This window comes from Dermacentor albipictus, chromosome 3, assembly GCF_038994185.2.
Source record: "Dermacentor albipictus isolate Rhodes 1998 colony chromosome 3, USDA_Dalb.pri_finalv2, whole genome shotgun sequence".
Taxonomy (NCBI): Eukaryota; Metazoa; Arthropoda; class Arachnida; order Ixodida; family Ixodidae; genus Dermacentor; species Dermacentor albipictus.
This window is the reverse complement of record NC_091823.1, coordinates 11,052,927-11,078,454: the sequence shown is the minus strand read 5'-3', so window position 1 is coordinate 11,078,454 and position 25,528 is coordinate 11,052,927. Positions and strand designations below refer to the sequence as shown.

General features: G+C 47.4%; 1 protein-coding gene across 5 annotated transcripts in view; it reads left to right on the top strand.

The window, feature by feature from the left end:
• Window positions 1–25,528, top strand: part of gogo (golden goal) — a 127,917-nt gene that overhangs the window by 71,019 nt on the left and 31,370 nt on the right. For 4 of the 5 annotated variants that reach the window (XM_065453447.2, XM_065453444.2, XM_065453445.1 and 1 more), the window contains one exon: window positions 11,056–11,571. In XM_065453447.2, coding sequence (XP_065309519.1) covers window positions 11,361–11,571 — 211 coding nt within the window. In that variant the 5' untranslated portion in view covers window positions 11,056–11,360. The remainder of the gene's footprint in view (window positions 1–11,055; window positions 11,572–25,528) is intronic. The other variant, XM_065453446.1, reaches the window with a different exon arrangement.

The window sequence follows — 25,528 nt, the reverse complement described above, 5'->3', positions numbered from 1 at the left end:
AAAGCTGCTTGTTTCCAGCTTGACAAGGTTCTTGTCCCTATTCAGGACAAGAATTTATTGTCACGCTGAGCGCGTTGCCTTGTATCATTTATTGCATCACACGCCTCGGCCTCGTTCGCGTATACTTGCGCGGACGTCCAAAGGAGCCGGGCGCACCTACCAACTGAGAAGTTGAAGTCGAAAGTTCGTCCATCGGAGCGCATGACAGAACTCACCAAAATCACCGCATTGATTGGCAATGAGCCAGTGCCGTCAGCGCCTTCGCAGAAGGAAGGAAAGAAGGAGAGAGGGGCAGTATGGGAACGCTGGCATGATGAGTGGCATCGGGGCCAGCTGTGGAAGAAGACGACGACGAACGCGCGAGCACAAGCGCGTCTCTGTGACCACGTGGTATTTTGTATCATCTCCGGCCACGCCGCGGGATTTTCCGCTTCATGGGCCATATGATGCTTTCGCATTAAAAGACAAGGTACAGGCGCCCAAATCTTTAACTGGTGTGCGGGAGCGGCGACTTTTCCGTGCGTCAGCGCCGTTTGACGGGGCGAGGCTGGAAACAGTCTGAGGCTAAGCGCATGCGGACAAAGCGCGCTCAGCTGGGCCCATCGTCTGCTAGGCTGTTTCCAGCCTCGCCGCGTCATACGGCGCTGACGCCCGGAAAAGTCGCCGCTCCCGCACACCAGTTAAAGATTTGGGCGCCTGTACCTCACAGCGCATTAGAGGGGAAACTGGTGTTGCAGGCATGCAGGAGATGAAGCGAACATCGGGTGAAAGATGGACTTAAAATGCGATATTTATGGTGGAGCGGCTTCCCACGCTCGCAGCTAGCACCAAATGCTCAGCGTGCGAACTTACACTATAGCGCTGCTGATTAAGCGATGTGACAGGCGCTATCAGATTAAGGCGTGCTCACTCTCCCATTGCAATGATACTTGGAGGATCCTGTAGGGGGGTGGTGTTCGTCGAAGTCTTTTTGTACGCGCGTCACTATAAGATTGCTCAGTACTTAACAGCTAAACCTGACAATCCGATCCGCATGGCACTACTTCTCAGTTTACGTGAAAACGAATCGCACCTGCTTTAGTCCATCTGTGAACCTTGAACAACTGAGTTGCTGTAGCTTTCTTTACTGTGTCAAAGCCACTGACAACTAAGGATTAGTGGTAAGCTATTGGTAAGTCCTTCTTACACGCCGCAAAGTATAAACCGCTCCAACGAAGCTGCATGGGGGCCCCCGTAACCTGCCTGAACTCTTGTAAGCATTCGCTCTGAATCTCCAGAGGAAAGCAGAAGAACGTGCCTTCTGCAACTGTTGGCAAGAGCTTATTTATTTATTTATTTATTTATTTATTTATTTATTTATTTATTTATTTATTTATTTATTTATTATCACATAAAAAGTCCAAATGCGAGACATTACGTGAAGGGTGGGCGTTGTTAAACGCCAACTATGTGAAGATTGTTGTGAATCGTCAAGAAATTATTTGAAGGAGGGAAAGTCAGTTGCAGTGGCGATGAGAACGGGAGCAGCATTCCAGTCTTCCTCACTCTGCATGAAAAAAGGAAAAGAGCTGGTACGAAGCGGGTACGGACCCTTCGCGGGGTGGAGCGAGTTCACGTAGCTGGTTCGGGTGATGCGGTGGGCAGGTGTAATGAACGTGTTATCAGGAGGCAGTTGTACAGTTGGTACTGTTGTACGGGGGTCAGTACACAATTGTACTGTTGGTCAGTAAACGCGGTAAGACACGTACTCACGGACACACTAGCTTCACGTTTTCGTAAACCTTTAGCGTCAATGCCCCTGTGCGTGTCACTTAAGCTACGCAACTTACGCCATGAAGTCAGCTCCCGTCGAAGCACTTTTGAACTGTATGAAGCGTGGCGAAGGTGTGTGGATGGAGTTCTTCTGATGTTCCGCTTATTTATTCGGGCTAGTCTGCTCCCATGACAACGTTGCTCCGGCAAAAGGAATAATTCGGAAGCTTTCCGATATTCCTGTTTTTCCATATACATCGCCGATGTTGCAACAGCTATATCCTTCACCCTGATGAAGCTTTCCTACTCAAATGCTCTACGGGAAGAGCTCATGAGCTTGTTACGCTGTAAACCGACCTGTCCCTGTCTCTGACATGAAATATGCGTGCATGTGCTATAGCTTCTGCAAGTTTTCCGGAGGCGCAACGGGAAGGTTGCTTAAACTAAAGCAGCATTCAAGATACCGACAGGAGCACACCAGTGCTTTCGTACAAACCCCTCCACGAGATGTACATCCGAGCTCTTTGGCAAAGGACAGCTGTTCTACAGAACCTTTCGGCACGAGTAGGAAAACTGCCATCGGACACACGGACAGCACACACCCGGTCCTCCCAGTCGGTTCTGCTGTATCCTTGCTATTATATCGCAAGCCGCCGCTCCGGGCGACCGATCGGGGCCCACCTAATTGATGCCATGGAACTGGACAGTCGACGGAGGAGGTTCAAGCACCTTCATTATTAATTAGCGCCTTGCCGTTGGCGCCATCGTCTCTCCTCTTTGCCGTCATTCGTGGCCGCTGTGTGCCAGCGCCGGGACGCACTGAATCATTCTTTCGTTACCCCATTTGCACTCGGCGCGGATCGTAACTACATATTTCGAGCATGCGGAGTTCCAACAGCGAGGGGTCTTGGAGAGGGGGGGGGGAATGATTGGGTGAGGAGGGTGTCTGTACACAGCTACGCAGTGCAGTGCTGACGGGGCAGGCAAGGTGGGGGCGGCACTGGATGGGGCGTCCTTCTCTCCCACTACCTCTCCGACTAGCGGCTCTACGAACCGTCCCTCCCCCACTTCCGCCCTTTCGGAAGAGGGTGGTCGCCCTCCGCGTGGCGTCGGGTGCAGACGCACCAGCCGTTGTGTTTGCCTTCTGCCGCCGCTGTTACCGCTGCTGCTGCTGACTCATTCGGCAGTGGAGCGGCCATCTTTAGCCGGGCGCGCGCACAACGAGAGAAGAGAGGGGCACATGACGATATGGTCCCTGTCTTGGGTCGCTGCGCAGTACTTTCGTGAAATGTAGGCGGCGCTATGTTGAGGCGTTTAAACTGTATTCACAAGAAAGGGGTAATGCATGGAGCGTCACTCCCAGGGCGTTATGCGCCTGCCGTTTGCCGTCGCTCATGTCGTTTTGCCGTCGCTCTGAGGGCTCTTATTTTCAGGTCTTAATTCTTATGTCTCATGACACATGGGATATATATATATATATTATGTGTGTGTGTGTGTGTGTGTGTGTGTGTGTGTGTGTGTGTGTGTGTGTGTGTGTGTGTGTGTGTGTGTGTGTGCGCGTGCGTGTGTGTGCGTGTGTGTGTGTTTCAATGGGCCAAGCGTATTTAGAAAGATGAGAGGTACAAATTCACGGTTATCGTCGGTTTATTTACCCAAAAGATCCGGTTGGTTGACCGACCTTTTTCAAGGGCTACACTGTAGCCCATGTTACATTTTCGCTGCTTTTTTAAAGCTCCTTATTAAAGAAACATTGGTATCATGGCAGATGCCATCTGCTGTTTTTTCGCTTATCTGAACAAGGAAACTCAATATAGGCCTGCAAAATGACAAAAGCAGTAAAATTCAAGAGTAAATAAAAGTCGAAATGCCTTTGCACTTATATTATCAATGCACCAGTGTGCCTTGCGGCGTAATAAAATTAAAGTAAAATGAATAACAAAACAAATGACAAGATAGACCCCTGTCTCCCGAATGAAGTCCAGGAGTGGCCGGTACAGAGGGCCGTGTGTGTGCCGGTGGAAGCCAGGCGGTTGGCCAGGATGTTAGTCCACCTTTGTCAGGCAACAGGAACGGACTGTGTTAAGGCCTGGAGCCCAGAGAGAATTCTAAGAGAACCGAACGTTCGACCTAGCTATCCCCGCAAAAAAAATTCTGCTCTAAAACATGCCATGCGGCCTTTCTTTCATTTTTCCTCTTTCTCCAGCGAAAATTGGCTACGGGAATGCACCTCACACTCACCTCTCTACTCTTTCTATCAACGAACTATTTCACAAACCTTATCGTGCGACATTTGTGGTCCCGAACCCATCCACTGTCACCGCCCTTTTTTTGATGACAGCCCCTGCCCGCAGCCTTAGCGGAATGGACTCGACACCGTTCTCCGCACAGAAGAGCATCTGCCCTGCTGCGCTCTTTAAAGAGGACTGGGCTGCATGGGCGCCTTTGATTGCCCGGCTATCGTCTAGACGAACACGCCACAAAGCAAGTCATTTACTCCAACCGATTTTTGCAAGAACTGAAACATCCAAGCACAGTTTTTTCCCTCCGACCGTTTCCGACTGGAACATTATATGTATATTGTTTTATTCATGGCAATCTCTTGAACTGCCCTTCCTTGTGCCGCACTGTACTTTCATTATTTTTATGCTTTGTATAACCCCTCCTCCATGCGCCAAAACTGTTGTGCTGCAGTATTTTCATATAAATAAATAAATAAATAAATAAATAAATAAATAAATAAATAAATAAATAAATAAATAAATAAATAAATAAATAAAGAATATAAACGCTGTTGTGTATGGCCGCGCATCACATCTTATCCATTTCCTCTTTCCTTTCCTTCCCCTTTCTCAGTGTAGGGTAGCAAACCAGATGCGTCTTAGTTTCCCTCCCCGCCTTTCACTTTTCTCTCTCTCTCACTCACTCAGTTATTTGATTTTGTCTAAGAAAGAAAAAGGTACCACTTGGCCTGCTTTTCGGTAACAACTTAGAGCGATGGAGAATAAAGTCTCACATTGGTGTGCACTGCTATAAGCTCTCCCGCCTCTCGCAGCTTTACTTTTTATTTTGCTCGCATTCCTTACGCGTCCGCGCAAGGAGCCGGGTAACGAGAGCTGTCGCTCTTTCAGCGCTGTCAAACAGCGACCAAAACTTCCGTCTGACCTGCCGTACGCCATTGTGCGATTCCCGCGCCCTCTGTGCGCGGAGAGGCGAATGCCTCAAAAGGGCGGCCTGCCGTTCCCTTTGTGGAAGCGTCCCATGCACAAGGCCGATCACTTTTTCTTCTGCACGCTCTTCTCCGCTCTGGCGCGCACGCGAGGGACTTGAGGAATTTATGGGAACGTCAATCCTCGGGCTCGAGAGCGAAGGTTATCCCTCTCTGTCCCCCCCTACCCCTTCTTTGTTTGTCCTTTTGTATCTTCCGTGCTTCCCCCAGAGATGAATAGCCCTCCGAGAACGGCGCGCACCTGTGTCTGAGGGTTCGTGCGGACCAAGGAGCATTGAGTTGTCTTCTTCTTGAAGATCAAGAGCAAACGTTCTTCAAACGGCGTTTGCAGGGGTATAGAGTATGCAAGCTGGCTTCCTTTAGATGTGCAAACTCATCGGCTTGTCTGCGGCCTCCTTGTTTTCTATCTATCTATCTATCTATCTATCTATCTATCTATCTATCTATCTATCTATCTATCTATCTATCTATCTATCTATCTATCTATCTATCTATCTATCTATCTATCTATCTATCTATCTATCTATCTATCTATCTATCTATCTATCTATCTATCTATCTATCTATCTATACCTACATACATACGTACGTACATACATACATACGTACGTACATACATACATACGTACGTACATACATACATACATACATATTACATACATACATACATACATATTACATACATACATACATACATACATACATACATACATACATACATACATGCATACATACATACATGCATACATACATACATACATACACACATGATGATGATGATGATGATGATGATGATGAATCCTCAATAAATGACACAAACCCACTATGGGGGATAGGCCACGAATCGGGTGGTAATATGATTGAATGAATAAAAGAATTTGGTTAATAGATAACTAACACAAAAAGTAAAATAAATATATAATCCAAGATGAAAAATAAACTATGAATACATGGGTAAAACTAGTGATCAATACTATAGTAAACCTTGCGTTGATAGGAATACTAAATTATTTTTTAAAAAACATATACTTAAACTTGGGTCAGCTAAATTTTTGAACAACAATACTAGAAGGATTTAAACTGTGTATTTGTGCTTTTATATTTTTGAATTTCGTAGACTGAAGTAGAAGTAAATCAATTGTGGAAACTAAGAACTATTAACAAGGCATTCTTTTTGTGCCACATAGAAAATTATAAATGGCTAGGCATATGTTCCTGTGGCTGTATCCCAATACTGTTGCTCCAAGGGAGAGAATAGTAGTGCTGTTTAAAGGTAATCCTAAATTTTGAATTGGGATTTCTAGACATAGTTTTCGGTGAACAGAAAATCGCCGACAAGATAATAAAAATGATCTATAGATTCGGTTTCATTGCAGAGGTAGCATAGAGGGGATACCGCCAGACCACACCTGTGCAAGTAAAAGTATTATACGTACATAGAACTGCTCCCGCCAGCTTTCTCGTCGCCAACGATTTTTCGCAGAACAGAAACAACTTCAGCCAAATGATACCGAAAGGAATCGTTCGCATGAAATAGCTTCTTACGCGGTACTGTTGTTCCTTTGGTCCAGATAACAAACCATTTTCTTTTCTTTTTATGTGGGTGTTAGTGCGGAAGAACGTATTACTATAGGGCACGATGCGAACCTCTCTTTTTCGATTCTCGGCTATCCTCCTTCTCTGCACGTTAATGCGATGGAACGTGTACCATTAAGAAAGCATCGTTTCTTGACGGTTTCTTTCTTTCTTTTTTGGACAGTCGAGCGTGATGTTCGTTGTGCACGCAAAAGACGGGTATCTGAATAATGAGCCGGGATAAGGCACGCTACGCGCCGTTCTTCGCTCCAGGAACGCTGTAGTGGCATCCGGTGTCGCTTTCGGTTTCTACGCACTTACTTCTCAGAAGAAGAGAACACGCTACGCAGGAAGGAGTGCAAACGAAACAAAGAGAAGTACGTGAAGAGCCACAACAATGAGTCCAACGTGAAGTATCAGTTTTGAAAGAAACGTTCTCAGATTAAATAACAGTATGGCTAAGTATGCTTCATAAATCAAGGAAAAACTGCTCCATAGAGTGACCGTGCTTGCCATTTTAAGCTTTTGTACACGCGCAAAGAAAGTTATAGAATAACATGGTATACTACTATTCATTTATTTATTTATTTATTTGTTTGTTTATTTAGTTATAGATACCGACACCCTAAAAAGGGATTTTAACAGGGTGGCTCAATACAATCGAAAGTATTACAAATAATTACATAGTTGCTATTTATTTATTCATTAATGAAATTATCCTGGGAGAAAGGTAATGTATCGTGCACCGTTTTGTATGTTTTTGAACGAATCTGTTGCGTGAACGTGTGAAAATAGCTGTGGTGACGTGTCGAACTTTGAGTGGGTTATGGTGACGTTCACTTTCGTTATTGAAGCAAATTACCAAGAATATCCCCGATAGGATATTGAATCAGTACATTTTGAACCAACCACACTCAGAGTTCCTGGAGGTGGACACTCTTTCTTATTTATCTATTTCATATAAATAAACGTTTCAAAAAGACTACACTACGATTTGTGTGGTGCGTAAGGATGCGGTCTCTCGGACCTAAGTGTTACGTCAGGTCATCACTGCGCTCATTTATTTAAACCAAGAAGTTTAAATAAATAGAATGAAGTTGAACGGAGCCCTTGAAGTCATGATTGGGACCGGAACTTCAGGCAATATCTCCATTTCTTCCTTACGTCCTTATTTTGCCCATTTATCATGTAATTTAAACGTGCACTATTGCTTTAGAAACATTTTACTGCAGGGCAATCTTATTGCGCCTGTAGATGTATGTTTGCATGTCAGCGCACATACTGAATTTTCGGAAATTAGAAATGCCTTTCTTTTTTTGTCTTTTGTCCTTGCTTTGTTTTGTTTATAGTGTTATCACCCGCTGGAGAACTTAGCGGAAGGCATCTAAATGTTTTGCAAATGCACAGGCTCTTATTAACAGCTTTGCAGCAGTCGAGAGCATCGCTGTGTAAAGGGCTCGAACTGCTCTACGCGGCGATACACTTGAAAGTGATTTAGCGTACTTGTGCACTCACTTCACGTTGTTAGCCGACGTCATCGAGAGAACTGAATGTTCGAGTGCAACTCTGACCCAGAATACGCGGCTCATTTTGTACACTGGGGAAAAAGTCGCCACCATTCCCAATGGACCTTTTGCTGATAGAGTTAGTTTCAAACTTCAATCTGTCTCGGACAAAAACTCATGGTTTTCTGTAGTGAAAGAACCATGACAGGTTCTGTTCAGGGAACAATCTGCAATACTGGAAGGCACTGAATAATACTAAGCGTTCTGAAGTACAAATATGTGCCACTAACTTCAGTGGATCTTGAGCTTTTCCATTTTCTGCACACAAACCAATACTCAGCAAAAAGAAAGAAGAGGTGTGGCACGAAACCAGAAAATCTTGAGATGGCGCTTGTTTGTCGCTGCTTTCCGAACTTTTCTCGTATATATTGTGTAGGCACAACAAATTTCGTATAATTTTTATAACCTACGCAACTTGTCTGCATTCGTCTTATCGAGAGAACAAAATTCACCAAACAGTAGTTTAGTGGGCTGTGTTCCCTATAAAATCATAATTTATCCACAGATGCACACTGGAAGTTACTATAGAGCCTATGCATGCCTAAAGGACAGTATTTGGCGCCTTTATATGCTTTAATTAACAGCTTCAGTGCCTGTTACAGGCGCCTAGAAAAGCACTCCTTAACACCTAAACATAGTCTCTAGTCATGATATTCTTTACTGAGACTAAATCGAAACAACCCTTCTGCGATGACTCAGTGGTTAGATGTGGCATTGCTGATTATGAGGTCGCGGTTTCCATTCCCGACCGCGGTGCCCCGATTACGTTGGGGGCGAAATGCATAAACGCATGTCTGACGGGCTTTGGGTGCACGGTAAAGAGCCCAACCGGGTGTCCAAATCCGAATTCCTTGACCATGGCGTAAGTTATAGTCCGCTGCGCAGCTCCGGGGTGTTGGGCCGTACAGTTTCATCATGTTGAATACGACACGGGAGATAATGATATCGGGTTTAAATTGAGTCGCTTTTGTTAACCGCTAACTAACAATATCTCTACGATATGCGCTACGAGTTCAAGGAAGCTCTAATACCATTTTCATTAGCATTTCTGTTGATGTATATACTGATTCAAAATCTTTACAACGGTGTATTACCTGTACGTTCTCATTTTCCTAGTGTGTATACCTTATTACATATAACACGTTGTCTGTGAAGTGTCAAGTGTTGCCTTTCTTTTTTGCCGAAGTGCCCTTACCGCAACGAAATTTATTGCCAGTCAGACAGAACAAAAAGCTGTTTTTATAAAGTCCTTCATTATGTATCTCGACAGGGTGAAGAATAAACTTTGATTTGATTTGATTTTTGTTTCGCTAACATGATGAATGGGTGGTTTAACGGCATTTGCTTAAATGACCTGAAAGTAAAAGCTGAATACTTTTCAGCATATTTTGTTGCTACAGACATTAGTAGAAGGCTGAGGGCCGTGACATGTAAAGTAACTACACTTCGCACTGTGCTATACGCCGCATTTTTCTATGCAGCAGCTAAGTATACGAATGCGCCCAGCTGATTACCTTGTGTAGATATAACGGCAAAAATGTGAAGCACTAATCAGCTGTGTAGCAAAGCTTTTATACATTAGGTTATAGCATTTCTGCTTGCCCACTTTCGTAAAGTGCAATCGTTTACATTGAGGTTCGTTCTGTTACAGAGATCCTTACCATTTCCTCTTGTTCATTGCTATACAGACACTAGCCGGGGTCCGCCACACGTTAGTTGCTCCCCACAACAACAATGAATGTCGCGGATATGCTCGCTGTTTGGCATCGTCTTGGACGAGCATATAGCGGAGCCACTTACGACTTTGTTTTTCACACACACACACACGCACGCACACGCACGCACGCACACGCACACACGCACGCGCGCACACGCACGCACGCACGCGCACACGCACACACACGCACGCACACGCACGCACACGCGCACACGCACGCACGCGCACACACGCACGCACGCGCACACACGCACGCACGCGCGCGCGCACACACACACACACACACACACACACGCACACACACACACGCACACGCACGCGCACGCGCACACACACGCACACACACGCACACACACGCACCACACACCACACACCGCACACGCACACACGCACACACCACACACCACACACCACACACACAGAGAGAGAGAGAGAGAGAGAGAGAGAGAGAGAGAGAGAGAGAGAGAGAAGAAAGCGGAAAGGCAGGGAAGTTAACCAGGTGGGAATATCCGGTTTGCTACCCTACGCTGGGAAGAGAGGGGAGGCGGGGGAGGCAAAGTGATAAGAAAGTAGAGATAAAGAAAGAAATGAGCATAGACATACAATCACTGTCGGTCACTGTCACCGCATACCTTCACCGCACAGCACAGTAGCACGTGCAGCACTATAAACATCTGTTCAGGCTACAGCCGCTTGAGCAGTTATGTTGCCCTTAAAAACTGAACTACGCCAACCTAAGCTGGACTTGCGGTTTTGCCATATTTTCATAGGCATTTCTCCCGTAGCCGCACTACATTACCCCAAAGCGCGAGAGACGTGGCTCTAGGGGCCCATTTACGAGAAGCAGGCTGCAAAAGGCAAGATGATTGTGCGAAGGAAGAGACAGACTAGGCAAGCGCGCGAAGCACCATCGCTGGAAAGCTCCAGCTCCGTATGCGGGACACGCCTAAAAGCACTCGAAGCACGTTCGCGTTGAAAGATGTGTCGGCGTCGCTACATAGGCATCCATCCTTTTCTGCCCTCGCAGTCATCACTCATCCTGCCTTTTCCCCCGCGTCTTTCCTCGCTTCCCCCAAAACAGAGCAGCTAGGCCCGGGCCCTTCCGCGTCTCCTACTTGTGTGTACTCTCTTGTCTGTTCGTTCAGCGCTATATTTGCTCCCAATCAGCGGTCTCCTCCCACTGGTCTGTTTGTCCCCCGATTTGTTCCACTCCCCCGTAGCTCCCGTCCGGGCGCACATATCGCTGCTATCACCGCCAGCTCCATCTTTAGTGGCGCGTGGAAGAACATCTGACGACGCAGATGTGACGCTATACAGCGCCGGGAACAAGCGACGTCCTCGAGCACGTCGGCCCAACGGCGGCCGCTGTCTTCCACCCCGCCGACGGGACCCGCGGCGGGGGTCCGTTTCCGACCCCGGATCGGCGAGGAGGAGGGCGAGCAGGCGCGGGGAGGCGCGTGGTCCGGCGGCGGCGGCCTCGACGGCCGCTGCAGCTCGCTGACGGGGGTGGCCGGCCGGACCGGGAATGGGCCAGCCTGGTCACCGCGGCCGGCTGCCCCGAGCATCCTCCGAGCCCTGTGTGCTGGCGCCGTTTTCCTTGCTGCTTCTGCTTGTGGTCGAGGCGGCGATCCTGCTGCGACCGGGCCAGGCCGCGACGGAGACCACGGAACTGCCCGCGGACAACTCGTCCACCGCTCCTTCCACCACGCTTTCCTCGCAGCACGAGGTCGCCGCACGTGAGTGTGTTCTCATTTTGATGTCGCAATTAACAGAGCGCGTATTTTTATGTCTTTTTTTTCTTTTAGAGTGCGGGTTATCGATGGCACATTATAATTGTGCGTGCAGCCCCGCATCGTAAGGAAAAAAGAAACTGCAGTTGTGGCCATCGTCGAAATTAGTGTCCGCAATTAGCCGTTCATTTTCAGCGCTAGCTAGTGCGCAGGAAGATAGGGCGATAATGTATGATAGGGATAGGTCAGCTTGCGCATATTGTCATGCTGTGGTGAAGAAGTTAACGCGGCCAATACTGTGAGTTAAGAATCTGACCTTTTAATTGGCGAACCCGTGCACAGAAAAAAAAAGAAGTAATACTCAAATCACAACTATAGCGGCAAGCACAGTCGTTGGTCGTTCAGTATTAACTCACTGGTTAAGTTCGTCCGCTATTTGGAATGTGTATACGTTGATGCAGGCACAGAGTAGTCGCACGTGCTCGCTCACATTCGAGAATGTACGACTACAATCGCTTCGCGTGCGCAGCCTGATTTGTCAATTTTCATATACAACATATGCGCGTGTTTCATAGAACGATATCATGATAACAGCGGTAAAAATGGCCAACGCGAAAAAGCAAAATAATGTACGCGTGACATGCGCTAGCCTGGTACTCCGCACGTGGGAAAGAGGACAGCGGACAAGGAAGAATCATGGAAGATGATGACGAGGAGAAGACGAAATGCGCGTGTGTAACACTACATACACGTATAACACAGTCTTATGCTTAGAATTAAGGCCTAAGTTGCGAAGGCGAAGCAGCACACACGAACGCATGGCGCGCACAGTTTGGTAGTTTCTTTATGGACCATTCTAGTCACTTCGTATTTACGCAAAGGTACGCGCACCTAATACGACACATGTGATCATAAGACTGCCAGCTGTACCTTGTCACTGCGCGATTGAGCTCTCTATCATTGACATGGAAAGTTTTCAATCAAGAGCATCCGGTACGCCTATACACCTGTATAGAGCGTCTCATCGTCTAGCAGTACACACTTGTCTTCCGCTATCTCTCCTGTATAATGCGAGGTTCCAGCGCGCGAGAATATATTCTGGGCCTGCCTCCACTGTGACGTTGTGATTCTCCAGCTTGCCTTCACAGTGAGCCGTTATCACAATAACTCGGGCCCTTACTGTTACTCTAAATCTAGTTTTGTGAGACGTCATAACAAGCTCTAAATCTAAGACCTCGTGAGGCGCGGTCACGTGTCAATACAACCACCGCTAACGTAATGCTATGTGTACATCTGCGGTGAGATGACAGAGATATGAGCTTGAAGTAACGCTAACACATAAGGGGTTATTGGGTTTTGTTTGGACACCATGGTTTCCTGACGGTGCCTTACCTGTATTGACTCTGTATTGCTGGTGCCACGAGGGCTACACAGCTACACGATCCAATCCTTAGAAGAACATTCTTCAGTTTCAGGGCTTTTAACGATGCACGTGCTAGACATCTGTGTTTATTTGGGCTAACTTGCAATTACCAAAAATGAGAACTGCTCGAGGGAGGACAGGTGAACAGATGACACGTATCATCATTGCACGTCCATTGGCTTGTCCTCTTGTGCTCTCATGCTAAATAAACAGCGCTTGGGCGTCTCCGTCATTGTCACCAATGCAATTGGAACATGTGCCCAGCTCTCTATTTTTTTGTTGCGTATCATTTTAATTACTTTTTATCGTTGGCAATAGGAGGACCAATGCCCTCATCAACGTGTCCGGCGCCGGGAGCTTTGATTTAGGCAGCGTGGCACACAATGTCGCTCAGAACTCGGCGCCCGGACTTCCTGTCGGTGTTCTCCCTAAGCGTGCGCTATACCTGCGTGCGTTTACCTGTCCGTTTGCAGAGGGCACTGACCGTTCTGCTCGGCCGGTTGCCGTTTCACGGCGAAGGCCAGCCTATGTGCTTCGAGTACATTTTTTTTTTCCTTTTCGGCAATGACTGAGGTCGATGACGGTAGCCATATAACGCGCCATTTTGACTGCCGCTCTGAGAGTCACGTAGCACTCTGAGCTGAAGAGCCGCGTCGCTTTATGGTAGCTGTGAATCAAAGCGCGCGATTATGGTAGCGTACCGAATAGCCAGTGGCCGCCAGATCGAATTCCGTGTCTTTAGTTTCATTAATCACTGAACTTGGAACTCCAATTAGCGTAATGAGGTAGTCAATAGGAAGAGAGAGAAGTTGGATGTCACCTTGCTTGAACTTGTTTCATGTTTTGCATTTCACATAGCGAAACACCAACAGCATGACGCCGCTGCAATTACTAAGGCATGAAGCTGGTGGACAGCCATATATAAAGCAGGCTGCGAAACATTGACGAGATTAAATGTGCGCGTAAAGCGACACATTCGCTGCGTATACAAGCGGCGTGTACGCACGCTTTGCTTCCGAGCAAGCTCCTCATCGGGACCGCATTTTCTGTTCATAACTTTCACATAGCCGGCACCATGTGGGTTCAGCAAATTAAGCGCGTATATAATTGCCCGCGACGTTGAAAAATGCGCCAAAACATTTCGGGAGGCTGTATTCCACAAAAGACGAACTGTTCACGCGAAAGGCTGGCTCGACCGCCAGACGCTTCCTTCGCGCCTGTGTGGGTGCGCCGATATACACGAGGAACGCTGGCGAAGGAGCGCTGGCGGAAAGCGGATCGTCGCGTCGGTACCACTTTAACCAATTTGAGCTAAGAGCCCGCTGCAGATGATCGCTCACTTAGCGGCTCGCCCGGCCTGTTCGGACGGAAGCCGTGGGAGTGGCTCTTGGAGGGATGCACTTCGCCGAAGGAAGCATCGGTCCTGAAATTCGTTTACGGCGTCGGTTTCCTCTTCAGTCCTGGAGTCCCGTTTCTCATTTGTTGCGGATGAGTCATTCACTCGGTAGTGGGTGGCGAGGGGAGGGCGCTTCTCGTGAGAACTGCGCTAGAAAAATATTATGAACAAGCACCCACAGCTAAAAAAGGAAAAAAGGAGAAGAGGGCCAAATCGAAAGAAGGTTTATTTTAAATTAAAGTAGAAACATTTCTTGCACATCAGTTCCGCGCAAGCCTGCAAGGTGGAAGAAGTTTCATGAAAGGGAATGTTGTCATCCACCCGTTCCATGCACGCTATTGTAGCATGAAGCTACAAAGGAAACCCCATACAGGTTCCTCAGAAATGAAGCTTCGGAGTTGAAGAAACAGTCCTCCTGCGGTACGAGGACCGAACCCGAGACGAACGTCTTTCCGGGAGGTCGCTCTACCATTTGAGCTAAACAGGAGACTAGCAGACCGCCCAGCGAGGCCGAATTAATTGATAACTCGAAGCCAAGAGACGCTGAATATGACAAGATTAATTCTGCGGAAGCCCGCGACGAGGATGCAGGTTCATGAAAGGGGAAATTGTCATCCACCTGAACGTAACGCGAAGCGTAGCGTTGCCAGTTTAGTGCCGAAATAAAGGTACACCTTGCCCGGTGCGCAATGCGCGTGCTCTTTTATAGCGCTCCATGCACAACCTGCACTGCACTAGCATAATGTGTTCGATGGCAAGAGACCTCTAATATTCAGTATGAAATGGATATGTACACATGCATGGTATACATGCCGCATATCTGTAAACAAGTAAACGTGGCGACGCATAGCGTCACAGCTCCGCTTCTTGCTCCTTGCCCCCCACGTTGGAGAAAGTATGGAAGTATGATCCATAATCCCCCCTACACCTTATATTATTAATACTGCTGTACTAGTTTATAGTTGCCGGTGTATTATTTTACCAGCATAGTTGGCAATTTTGTTCTTTTGCTTACGCTGAAACTAAGTGCGAAACTGCCACTTGTTCTGTGACGTCATGCTTTGCTTTGCTTATGGGCCGTGTAAGGCAGGTAGCTGATGCCAAGGCTTCATAAAAACTCTTATTTCTTGTAGCGCCCCGCCAAATACCAACCGTCATTGGTCATCAGGCGATGTAAAAAAAAAAAAACAACATTATATATCCGCACCACTGGTCGAACTGACACCGCTGGCATATGAATAAACTTCAACTTCAACCAGAAATCAGATTCTGATCAGTGCTTTAAGCCTTATGCATCGATTCTTTATTTTCTGATTCAACAAAACTTCAGCCACTGTATGCTTAAAATGGTTAGGCTAGAAGTGTTTCAGGATATCGAGTCGTTATTCGCCGCGGTATATTAGTGGCGATGGTGTTGGTAGTGTCGAGGCGACCGCATTCTGATGGAGGCGAAATTCCAACGTGCTTGTGTACTGAGATTCGTGTGCACTTTAATTTAAAGAAGACCAAGAGATAAAGATTAATCCGGAGTCCCACACTACGGCGTGCCTCATCACCGTATCGACTTTTTGGTCGTAGAACCCCAGACTTTATTTGAATATTTAATATCCACTGACTAAACACAATTTGAGGCTAAAAAGACGAACAGCGGGTCGCGCTAAACGCTTTCACGGAAACACTGGTGCTTTATTGCGATTTTGCTGTGTGAAATACGCAGATCCCCTTCTCACTCAGCCTACCTTTGTTACTTTGTGTTGAGTTCGCTTTCATTGTGCTTAGGAACAGCATACGTTTCGCAAACAAAAAAGGGATACTAAATTTAGTCACTCCATTTACTCATCCCATATACTCTCAAACGAAAAAAAAAAGAAACATTGTAGAGAGGAGTGGGTTACAGATTATTGAACAATGACAAAATATGACAAGTTATACAATATAAATATTAGTGAGAGCAAGATTATCCATGTAAACTGCTACCAAAGGGTGAAATAGAACAAGGAAAAAATTACAATAGTCACAAACCAATAAATGTACAAAAAAACACGCAAGATAACAGCACAAAAAGAAGACGTGGTACATCACCTGCTGCTTGGTCTTCTAACAAGCACGATGTGCTTAGATTGACCAGCAAACAAAATGTGTCAAAAAATGTATTTGAAATAAAGTCTGATTTGATAAAGTCTGATTTGATCAATTGCAATGTAAAAACGCGAGCAAAGATTGTCTGAACAAGTGATAATCCGGGATCAAAGCAATGCTAGCGGAAAGGTTGTTCCAGTCTCGTAACGTGTGCCGAGTTGATCGAGTGGTCGATTGAAACATTTTTATTTGATATGAAAATCCTACGAATATGCAATGGAAGGTCAGTCTGGTCCGTCCGCCCGCTGTTTTCCTCCGCTGCTGCGGGGAACCGACCGACGAGCCTCTGCAACCGGTCAGGGACATCGCTGCGAAGGATAGCCTCCCGTAGCGCGAATTCAAATGTGCGACAGGACCCGCACCCAATATAGTTGTCGTGGTTCACTCGCGATGAATGCTATACGTAGGAGCGAGGACGAGTTCCATGTTTAAAGAATGGTGATAGTAGCCTCCTATGGAACACGCCTAAATGAAAACATTTTATGCGTATAAATGGGAACATGATGCTTTCATCAGTTATGCGAGCTGTGTGACAATAATTATTTACAATATAACCAGTGGCATTATTCCTAGCCAGTTCAAGTGCATTTAAGTTATCCTGGTTAGAATCCCAAATAGCAGCGGCGTATTCCAATTTGGAGCGGACAAGTGTTTTGTATGGAATCAGTTGTAACGCGGTTGGGGATTTAATAAAGTTAGGACGTAGGTATCCTAACATTCGATGAGCGCTATTAATTTTATTTTGATGCATGGTTTATTATGTTTATGCGTGTATGCGAATGTAACGTACGGCAGGACTTGATCCCATGTTTTATGCTGGACGTCTACAATATGTTAGATCGGAAGTTAGAGTGACGCCAAGATATCGATAGCACGAAAAAGGTTCAGGAGGCGTGCTGCAAAGCCTGTGGACTGGAGGTCACCCATGTTTACGGGAGACAGGCATTAGTTTGCACTTCTTAACGTTTGGTTCCATTAATCATTTATTTTGTTTTAATTGGTCGTGCGGTATAGCGCTGGCGAGATGTACGCGGCGGCGACCGTTGTATGGGCCGGTGTCAATGAACACAACGGGCCGCGCTTCGCCATCGTCACCACTGTTTCGCCATGCGCCGTTCCCCTGCTCCGTTGTCGGGAGTGACTTCTATGCAACGGGCCAGCTCTTCGTCGGCCAAAGACTGCCGACGTCAACAGCTAGCTTGAGCATGTCGTTGCTTTTGTTCGAGCACCGTTTATTAGGGGCATTCTCGCTTGCGAGCCATTTTAGCGTCAAAGATACCTTACATGAGCATTTAGAAAGCAACGGCACATTGATCACGTCTATGCGGGCATAGAAATATTTCCTGTATAGTTAAATTAGCGCGGCAAAACGAACATGCATGTGCTGAGGGTGTAATAAAAAGCATAGCATGGTTGCACCTTGATTGGTATTTGTGACCACTTTTGCAAATTCTAAATTATACTGGAATACCAAACCATTCATCCCTGAGTGGGTGTTCCGAATGACGGATGTTCGTGCACATTGCTTGCAAATTCTTTCACGTTATCAGTGCTTCGGGAATACACATTTGTGTCATTTAAGAACTCGTCATTTCATTTCATTGCTAGCCGTATGAAAGTGCTGTGGCAATTGTTTTCCGCACAGGATAGTTCGAAATTGTATTTGACAGCGTCATGCCACGAAGTGGCTGCTCATGTCGAAGTCATCCATGAACGTTTTGGTTTATTGTCATTGACATAACTTTACTGGTTTCGACGCAATACATTTATGTCGCAGCACGGAGAAGCCTTATGTTTACTGAGGACAAGTACATTATTCAATAACACGCTGCTTGGCCGCCACTCAGAGCCAGCGATTGTCGTCGCCAGTTAGGCTCCTGCGCGGTTAATCACTAGTCGACCACGAGCATCGCACGGAGCGAGGCCGCGATGCATCGTCGTCATCATCAGTGAACCGCGCGTGTTACCTACTTCGAAAAACCAGGCCTTGTTAGCGAAGACCGCGCACACGACGAAGGTCACGTTCCCACGCACGCGACACGATATGCAACGCACGGGGCACCCGTCGGAGGGAGGTCCGGTTGCGATACGGGAGGTGTCGCCCGTGCCGCCGATCTGCCCAATGGCGACGGAGCAGGAATCCAACGCTGTCTTTTTTTTGCCCTGGAGGGGGGCTTGTTAATGTTCCGCATCACGCCGCAAGTTGACGCGCCTCCCTGTGACTCCCGATCCTCGAAAGCAGAACTGGTTTGATGACTCGCCACCTCTTAGCCGGTTCGCTCGATCGGCTTCCATGGGATGGCACCCTGTGGAATGTCTCATACCTACGGAGGCGACTTCTGTTGGTTTATCAACGTGTGTTGCTCGGTATTTTACTGTCATGGTTTCTTTCATTCTTTACTAATGCAGCGTTTTGATCATTGGTCATTTGTCAAAGCGATTCCGTCCCAGACATTGCTGTCTGCGATTGCGCTCTCTGTCTACCTGCGAGCCGTCTTTCGGGTGGCCTTGATGCGCCGATGATTTTCGTTCGTAGTTTGGTTTCGCGGTTAAGTATGCAGAGCGATATCGATGTCGACAGAGATATAGAGATGATTACGTGGCATCAGGGTCCAATCCTCGCTCCGAAACGCACTCAATATTTCTCCGTACATTTTGCTTGCATTTATGGATAGCAAATCGGCTTGAAAGCATATGCAAGTTTAATGTACCTTGAAGCCATTGCGCATTATTACTTGCGGACATCGTTCGGCGTGGTTCAATACTTCTTTGAAACGCCTTCTCAATAAAAGGGAAAGCGCAGGTTTCGCAAAGGTAAGCGATCGAACAATTCTGAGTTCTGAATTCTGAGACAGGGAAGCCGTGGGAAAGCATAGGGGAAATTAACTGTTCTGTTCTAACTGAAACATAGAATGTGGAAAAGTGATATGAAAGTGGACGAAAAGACAACCTGCCACCGGTGTGGGTCGAACCCACATATTCTGCATTAGGCGTGCGTTTCTTTAGAGATGAACACTGGCGGCCACCCTGCGCCTTTCCTTAGCTTCCATGTCTCTTGGTTTCACGCGGCTGTAAATTAAGCACGCATAAGCTTGATCAATGCGCCGGATTCAAATCAAATTTGTATATTCAGTAAAAATTTAAATGAATATGCACGCCACTATTGTTCACGATCAATAAATATTTGATTTGAATCCGGTGCAGCGTTGAAAGCAATCTTGAAACTTTGAACTTTAGTCGTCTGACATAGAAAGCAAGGTCCCTTCCATCAAGGGAGGCTGCGAGCCTGACGACCGGCCCTTCATTACGACACTTTACGACCGCACACCGCCAGCGCTATTTGCGCCGCGCATTGCGTGTAGTCTACGGTATGACCCGTACGCGTACGCGAACGTTCACGGACAGAGGGTTGCACGCGTGTAGTAGGCCGTTGAGTCTGGGTTGTGCGCTCTTTTTTCGACGGGCGACGCACGAAGCCATCGATCGAGTGGCGCGGCATGTTTCGCCACCAGAACACGCGCGCGAGTCCCTCGGGGTGTATGTGGCCCCGCCCTCGACGCCGCAACGCGACACCGCACATGCCACGTGACCTCGGCTGTATACTGTGCACACGCATATACGCCCGTCGAGTGGCCGGCCACTGCGGCTCCTGTGCACACGTGATTCATGTATGAGGGACATCCATTACGGCAGGAGTTAACTCAGCGTGCGGGCACCATGATTGCACCGCGTGCGGCGCGGGCCTCACGGGGGCAACCAAGCGGATGAGAGATAAGGCGGGTCTGCCAGCGTGAATGCCAAGTTCACCGTTACGTAGCAAAAAAGTTTCGAAAGATACAAGAAGCGGAGTAAGAGATAAGGCGTCTATTGTGGGCGAATGACGAGTTTAATAGCGTGGGCAACGCACGAACATTCACTCACAACACACAAGAGACTGAGACAGAAAAGCGTGTAAACGCGGGCGCTATACGATTATGGTTGTTGCAGTGTTTGTGGTAGGAGGCGTGGTTAAATTTGCATGCTCGGCCGGCAATCCCTTTTCCTGAGCATCTCATATTCTTAAAACGGGTACGTGCTCCACGAGACGCTGATCAGCTTGGTGTCTCGAAGAGTATATATATATATATATATATAATCAACAGGCATGTAGAACACCTTTCGTTATTATTCCGGGACCCTTCAAAGAACAGTACGTTTTAAAAGCTCGCGACAAAGAAGATCCATCTTCTGTGGTCTGCTAAGCAACATCTTTCTTTCCACGTTTCTTACTCATTTCGCATTGTAATGGCCGACAACGCTCTCTGCAATGCCTGTCTTTGCGAGGAGACGCTAGAATACATTCTGTGCGATTGTCCTGAATATAATGTTCACAGTCAGTCCATGGCATCCGTTCTAGCGCACCTTGAGAATAGACCATTGACAGTTTAAACGATTTCCACAAGTCGCCGACAGAAGACATCGCAACTGAAGACGACGAAGGGACTACTTCGGTTTTTGAAAGAGACGGGCTTGGACAAGCGGCTGTGACAGTGGTGTCACGTACCACGCAAGAGTGACGCACTGTAATTGACGACGTATGTGCTGTCTCTTTCTCTCCTCCCCATCTTTCATCCCCCCTCCCGCGCCCATGTGTAGGGTAGCAAACTGGTTAAGCTAAACTGGTTAACCTCCCTGCCATTCCTTCTCAACTTCTTCCTTCCTTCCTTCCTTCCTTCCTTCCTTCTTTCCACGTCGAACAGCGAGCACAACCAGATTAAGTCGAACCACATAAGGCACAAAGAGGGGAAGCGGATCGTCCATGTCTTCAATAACCAAGCCTGTGCGTCCGCGGAGCAAGCTTTAATGCAATACACTTGGTGAGCATAGCAAGAGCGCTCAAACAATGCGGAACGCGAAGAAAGCTATATAGAATTTTACCTCATCAAGGCGTGATTTCGCGCGTTTGGTGTGTGCGATCGGGATGATTAAGAGACCTGAGGAGCATAGACAATTAGGAGCCATGAGTTACGCCAACGGGGAATTCGTTCCTCAGGATGCGAAACGCCGAGAAAGGAGCATCCAGATCACGAATGCTGATGTTCCATTGCGCCCATCACGATGTACTGGTCATCGCTTTCGCATGGCACAACCATGCTCGCACACAAACTTTTTTCAGGCTAATTTTTCTGTCGAACATCTTTAGACTGGAATGCCCTTCCTGATCAAGTCGCTGCTGTCGCTCCTCGTGGTAATTTGTTCAAGATGTAAAAGCTTTTTTTTTCTCGATTTGAAAATTACGGTAACACCATTTTCTATATGTTGCAAGCACACCCGTTATGTAATTCGCCTATACGTAGTCCATAAGGAAGTAAAGTGATGAGAACTTAGGGCCAGACAATGAAATCTTCCTTACCTCAGTAAGGAAGCCTTCATTGCAGTGAGGCTGCCTTATGTCACTCTGAAAGCTTCCTTACTGAGGCGCCCTCGGTGAAGGCTTCCTTGGTGCTTCCTCAGCCAAACAATGAAATCTTCCTTACCTGACTAAGGAAGCCTTCATTGCGGTGAGGCTACCTTATGTCACTCTGAAAGCTTCCTTACTGAGGGGCCCTCGGTGAAGGCTTCCTTGGCGCTTCCTCAGCATAAGGTAGCTACAAAGCTACCTTCATGCGCCCTTACGCCGCTCCTGGCCCTGAACGAGCGCTTCACCTCACTGCTTAACTACGTGGCATTCGCTTGCGCATGCGCACTGTCGCCCACCTGCGGAGAAGCGCGAGCACGGTACGTCTTGCCAGGCATGTTCGTTTCAGTCATGCGTGCGGCATGAAAGCATTGCTAGGCGTTGCTAGGCGTTGCAAGACGCCGGCGTGCCAGCGTTGCTGGAGCACATCAAGTTTTGCACTGTAATGCGCAACTTCTTTTAACTTTAGCAAGCAAAACTAGAAGAAAGCGTCCACGCTTCTCTATATTAGCTATTCAATTTAAAGATTGTGCGACGATACAACATTTTTTAATAGAATAATGGTGTTCGCGGAAAGATTTGATGAAATAATCTCGAACCCAGGCACGCGGCAACCGCTCCTTAGGTGAGGATGGGTGAAGGGAGCTTTCAGAGTACGCTTGCTTCCTCCATCGGTCCTTCGCTGTAAGGAGGCCTCACGTAAGGTTAGGAAGCGCTCGAAGGAAAGGAACGTTTTATTGTTTGGGTCAAGCTACCTTCATGCGTCCTTACGCCGCTCCTGGCCCTGAACGAGCGCTTCGCCTCACTGCTTAACCACGTGACGTTTGCTTGCGCATGCGCGCTGTCGCCCACCTTCGGAGAAGCACGAGCACGGTACGTTTTGCCAGGCACGTTCGTTTCAGTCACGCGTGCGGCATGGAAGCGCTGCTAGGCGTTGCACGACGCCGGCGTACCAGCGTTGCTGGAGCACATCAAGTTTTGCACCGTAATGCGCTACTTCTTTAGGTTTAGTAAACAAAACTAGAAAAAAGCGTCCACGCTTCTCTATATTAGCTCATCAACTTAAAGATTGTGCGACGATACAACCTTTTTTTATTGAATAGTGGTGTTCTGGTGTTCGCCTAAAGCTTTTAAGAGATAATCTCGAACCCAGGCATGGCGGCAACCGCTCCTTACGTGAGGACGGGTGAAGGGAGCTTTCAGAGTATGCTTGCTTCCTCCATCGGTCCTTCGCTGTAAGGAGGCCTCACGTAAGGTTAGGAAGCACTCGAAGGAAAGGAACGTTTTATTGTTTGGGCCTTAACGTTACTCTGATTTTCGAGATCATATATACGGTGAGAGATACACGAGAAATCAGGAGCTCTTCGTTTCACCGGATTGTTTAAGGTTGCGTGCATCGATGATGCTCAAAAACTAAAACACTAACGCCAGGAGCAGTTTATATATATTGAGACTTGACCATGTTCCTATATGCTTGAGGAAATGGAGAATTCCACGGGGAGTTTCAGGGAATCATTCCGCCATGGTGGTTATACATGTGTTGACCACCTCGAATATATTGAGTGTCTATTTAACTCTTTCATTACCACGTCTATTCAAATCGATCACGTGTGATCGATGCTTTAGATCGCCGATTTCGACATGTTGTAGCCATTTGTTATCCACTTAAGCCCATTGAATAGTTAGTACAGGCACTGGACTTTCATAGTCAGTTTAAATTTTCCCGCTTTGGCGATGTTGTGATTTCTGACGGACCTTTTTGCGAACGAACGTGCGTATGTAGTAGCGAAAAGTGGCGTGGCTGCGTCACCCTCTGCCGCACTTGAGAAGAAAGCATACCGCTCTCGATTACGCCGCACTACCATCAAAATTTTGTATTCGAATGACTTCCAGCAAGCGAAGAATTAAATTATGTCGCCGGCTTGGCCGTCCGACAGTGCTGAGCGGTGATAATTACCCGTAATTGACGCCAGCTGTTCACCAGTGAGCTCTGGTTCGGAGTCCGAGTCGTTTTATTCCACCAAAGTGTATTTCTTAAGGTCCACCGCATGTCCTACATGTGCATCCGGCATCTTCTACGAACTTCCAATAGTTTTGATTTCGGTTCTCTCGTAAAATCCCGGCAAGGCGCGCGGCCAGTGTCACGGCGCAGTTTTCGAAAGTCGCTCCCACGGCGTCGTCCCACGCGGCTGCGTCGCGAGAAAAGCGTCACGCTCGAAACTGTGCTGCACCCGCACTTGAATTTGGCCATGAGGACTCGACTTATGATTCCGAAGATGACAGCAAAGCAGAGTCAAGCTCTGACGGCGACAATGTTTTGAGTCAGCCTGTGGGACACCCGCAGCTGTTCACCGGCGAGTTCCCTTTACGGCCGTGAGCGGTTTCCTTCCTTGTGCGCGCTTATCTGCCGATCATTTTTATGCGAAGCATACTAGCCGCACAACCACGCTCTTCCTTGCTGCGCCGAGCGCGGCCGCGTAGCTACCATTGAGGGTATGAGCCACTGTTCATTGCTGCGCGCCTCATATGTGGGTCTATTCTCTTTTAAGTTTGCTATGTTTGTTATTAAGTTTCTTCTATTTTTATGCGTTGCATAATGCAATCACTCAGTTCAGCCCTTGGGCGCGGCCAGGCAGCCACCATTGAACTTTAGCGCAACCACGTGACGTGACGTCACGACAGCCGGAGGAAAACCTGGGCCCCAACTCGCGCAATATGCAACGCATTCTTGGCTTAACCAAGCTAAGCCTGGCCATTTTTATGCGAAGCATACTAGCCGCACAACCACGCTCTTCCTTGCTGCGCCGCGCGCGGCCGCGTAGCTACCATATGACGTCATAACAGCTGCAAAAGCGGAGCCTCAACTCGTGCGCTCGCTTGCGGCCGCGTAGCTACATAGCCGGGTCTCAGCTCGTGCGCTCGCCTGCATGAGTTGTTTCTTCGTCTAGCCGAACCAAATATAGCCAAGCAACAGCAGTTCACCAGGCTAAACAGTGGTTCAACAACTAAAATAAAGGCTAGTATGCTTCGCATCCTGGGCTTAACCTTAGCTAAGCCACAGCCATTTTTTCACGACCTGGCAGCTCTACTGATTATCTTCAGGGTGCGTACTTCGCTTGGTCACGATGTGCCGCCATTGGCAGCAAAGAAACTTCTGTCCACGTCAAGAAAGCCGCCCGTTGCACATCTCGGCCTAAGTAAAGAATTCGCTTCCAACAGTCACTAGATTTAAAAATTTTCTTTTACATGCTACAATCCTCGCCAAATTTGGTGCAGTGGTTATCGAGAAAAACACGTTCTCCTTTCCCATGTGTTTAGATAGGAAACTCCGAGCTAAAGTTTCCTCTTAAACATACTTCATTTCTTTTTTTCTGGTCAACACTCTCTCTTTCGAGTTATTTCAATAATATTCAGTTTTTTTCTCTCAGAAACAGACTTTGGTGCAGTGCTAACACAATCAACTCTCCGTGTTGTGTGTGCCCAGTGCGAAGTAAGCCCTGCAGGCAAAATTTTTTTGCACCCTTTGGGTTAGCTTGCCGCCCATACAATCATTGCCATCAATCCTCCA